The sequence below is a fragment of the Austrofundulus limnaeus genome, unplaced genomic scaffold (assembly GCF_001266775.1).
Source record: "Austrofundulus limnaeus strain Quisiro unplaced genomic scaffold, Austrofundulus_limnaeus-1.0 Scaffold143, whole genome shotgun sequence".
Taxonomy (NCBI): domain Eukaryota; kingdom Metazoa; phylum Chordata; class Actinopteri; order Cyprinodontiformes; family Rivulidae; genus Austrofundulus; species Austrofundulus limnaeus.
In genome coordinates, this window is record NW_013952545.1 from 379,931 (window position 1) to 382,680 (window position 2,750).

At 37.4% G+C, this 2,750-nt stretch overlaps 1 protein-coding gene across 1 annotated transcript in view; it reads right to left on the minus strand.

The window, feature by feature from the left end:
- akirin1 (akirin 1) overlaps positions 1–1,251 on the minus strand; it is a 15,706-nt gene extending 14,455 nt beyond the window's left edge. The window contains exons 1-2 of the mRNA XM_014016336.1: positions 1,154–1,251; positions 852–1,061 (exon numbers count right to left, since the gene is read on the minus strand). Coding sequence (XP_013871790.1) covers positions 852–1,056 — 205 coding nt within the window. The 5' untranslated portion in view covers positions 1,057–1,061; positions 1,154–1,251. The remainder of the gene's footprint in view (positions 1–851; positions 1,062–1,153) is intronic.
- Positions 1,252–2,750: the final 1,499 nt, after the last annotated feature.

A 2,750-nucleotide genomic window follows, 5' to 3' on the forward strand; every position in this document is an offset into this window, starting at 1 on the left:
AATGCCCAACTAGTTTTTTTTTTTTTTTTTTTTTTTTTAGGATCAGGCCTCACCACTGCCAGATCTCACTGATTGGCACACACACAATAAGCCACTGAAATGTAGGAGAGATCATCAAGCAATTGTCTTGTGTCTACTTGAATATTCCACCAATGCTCTCAATGCGGCTGTATGATGGAAGTCAATGGGAGAATGCAGTGAATAAACAAAGAGCATTAACAATAGCTTTTAGTGCTGTTGAGGGAAGAAATTGTTGCTGAGGATAATGGTTATGGTAACCCCCCCCCCCCTCCTACATGCAACACAATTGAGGCAGTAGAGCCAAGAAACATGAAAATCATCATGTGGCCATTTGTCTTCTGGAGACAACACATTACATTTGTTGGTGCCTAAATAACTATGCAGGACCTTTTGTTAACCCATATCGGTTTCAAATTAAGTATAATCACACCGTTTAAATTACTGGGTGTCAACGCTGAATATTGGGTAAAGCTTATAGAGAGGGAGTCATGATTATTTAACGAACCAGGGCAATAAATGGTATGTGAAAGTAGTAATATTTACTAAAGTAAACCAAACGTTAGCTAGCATAAGCTAAGCCAGACAAGTACCAAGAGTTGGCAACATGCCACTAACGAATACCCATGGATTCACTTGTACTTTTATCATGTATTACAATTACGAGAAACGATGCTAGGTTGTCGTCGACATTCCTCTTCCTGACAAGAGCTATCGTTTAGCTTCCAACCCCCATTCTGATTTTTTTCCATTTCACTCCACCCAAACCCCCTCCCCCATGACACCCACCCCGAAACGCAGGGGGAAAAAAACCCGTCAATTCGGATTTATACCTGGGGTGAGCCTGTGTTCGCCTCCGACGGGCTGAGGAGACATCGAATGTGCCGGGCTGTCGACTGGGGTGCGGAGGTTGCACCTCTGCGGAGACGGAGCGCTCGGAGTCCCCGGCAGCGGGTTGCACCTTCTCCGCTTGGGAGACTGGGGACTGAGAAGGGCCTCAAACTCCATCGACCGCTTTAACGTAGCACCGCACGCCATGTTAGCTAAACAAAAAAACAGGAAAGTATGATAGGGAAGGAAAAAGCCGACCCGCGGTAGTAAGGTTTAACACTCCCTTTTGAAAGCTTAATGTTACTTGAATTTCGCCTTGGCCTTTCTTCCTCTCCACAACAACGGATTTTCTTCTTCTCTGAGTAGTAAAGCCCAACGGCCGACCTACTGAATTTTTAAAACGTCACAACGTGGATCATACCATTATAGAAGAAGAAAGGGGTGTGTCAATCTTTTCAACAATTTTTCGGAGATTATTCACTATTTCCTTTTGTAAATCCTAAATAAATTTGTATTTTAAAGAAAATAGCTAATCATTACTTGAATATATTTTTAATTTAATTTTTCCCCGTAGCGTTTTATTTTACAACATCCGGCGTTACACCCCCTCCACTAGGGTTCTCTTAACCTCTTCCAGTTGAACCAAAGACTTGAACTCAAAAAGAGGGTTCATGAGACGTCTGGTGGAGGTGATCAATGATCAATAAAGATTCTATTCTATTCTATTCTACTCTATTCTATTCTATTCTATTCTACTATATATACTCAGAAACTGAATTTGACTGTTGTGTATAAATAGATAAATGAGTCACACTTCTTAAAGTTTGTAAGCTAATTTATTAAACCACAATATGTGACAGAAAAGGTCAACACAGAGAACACAACAATATAAAAATGGCTCAAAATAATCCAAATATAACACGATGACCAAATCTCAATGAGTTGATCTTCTAAAGAAGAAAGCGAGCTTTCTTTTCAAACAGTTTGCTTCCTATGAGGATATTTTCTTTTACCTCAAATGTCCACAAAAAAGTAATAAAAGACAGTGAAAATTAGCACTTGTAGGCATTCCTTCCTACTGAAATATTTTGTTGCTCTGGTTTTGTTTAACCAAAAATAATTTCAGGTGTTTGAAAATTTGAAACACCTTATTTAAAACACCAAATTTGAAACATTATTAATAAATGAATAATAATAATTTATTTATAGTTTCCCCACTAATATAAATTGATCATATAAAATGTTTAATACAAACATTAGAAATGTGTAACGGGTACATTTTAATGTCAAGTCTTAGGTAAATAAAAAAACTGAAAAATAAAGACATAAGTAAATTATCAAACATTAAAAATAACAAAGCACATTAAATGGCACAGGAAGAAAAAAAGTTCTTTATATGACACTTTTTTAGTCACATGCTTTTATTAAATTTGTCTGTATGTGACTGCGTCAAAAAAAATCCAGTGTCCTAAACCTAACAAGTACACTGTACTGAACATTTTTTTCTTTATTTTATTTTTTAGGAGTTTCCCTCTTTGCCCAGCTACAGATGTGGCTCTTAAAAAGGACCGTTCCAGTGTCTGTGTTTGCTGYTGTGTGGGCCCATTCAGCTCAACACACTGCTTGAATTCATACTGTGAACTTTATGCAAAAACTGTTGCAGGTCTTTTGTGGGGCACTGGCATTCATGTGCAGATGGGACAGGCAACCAAAAGTGTCCTCTGTATTTATGTGAGCACAAAATACACTCAGAAATAAAAGACTAATAATAACATGTTTACTGTGTGAAACACACTAAATTAAGCTGTTACCTCAGCAGACACAGTGGGTTAACGCAAGCAAAAAGGAGACAGAGAATTCGAACATATGTATACATATAAATATATATATATATATATATA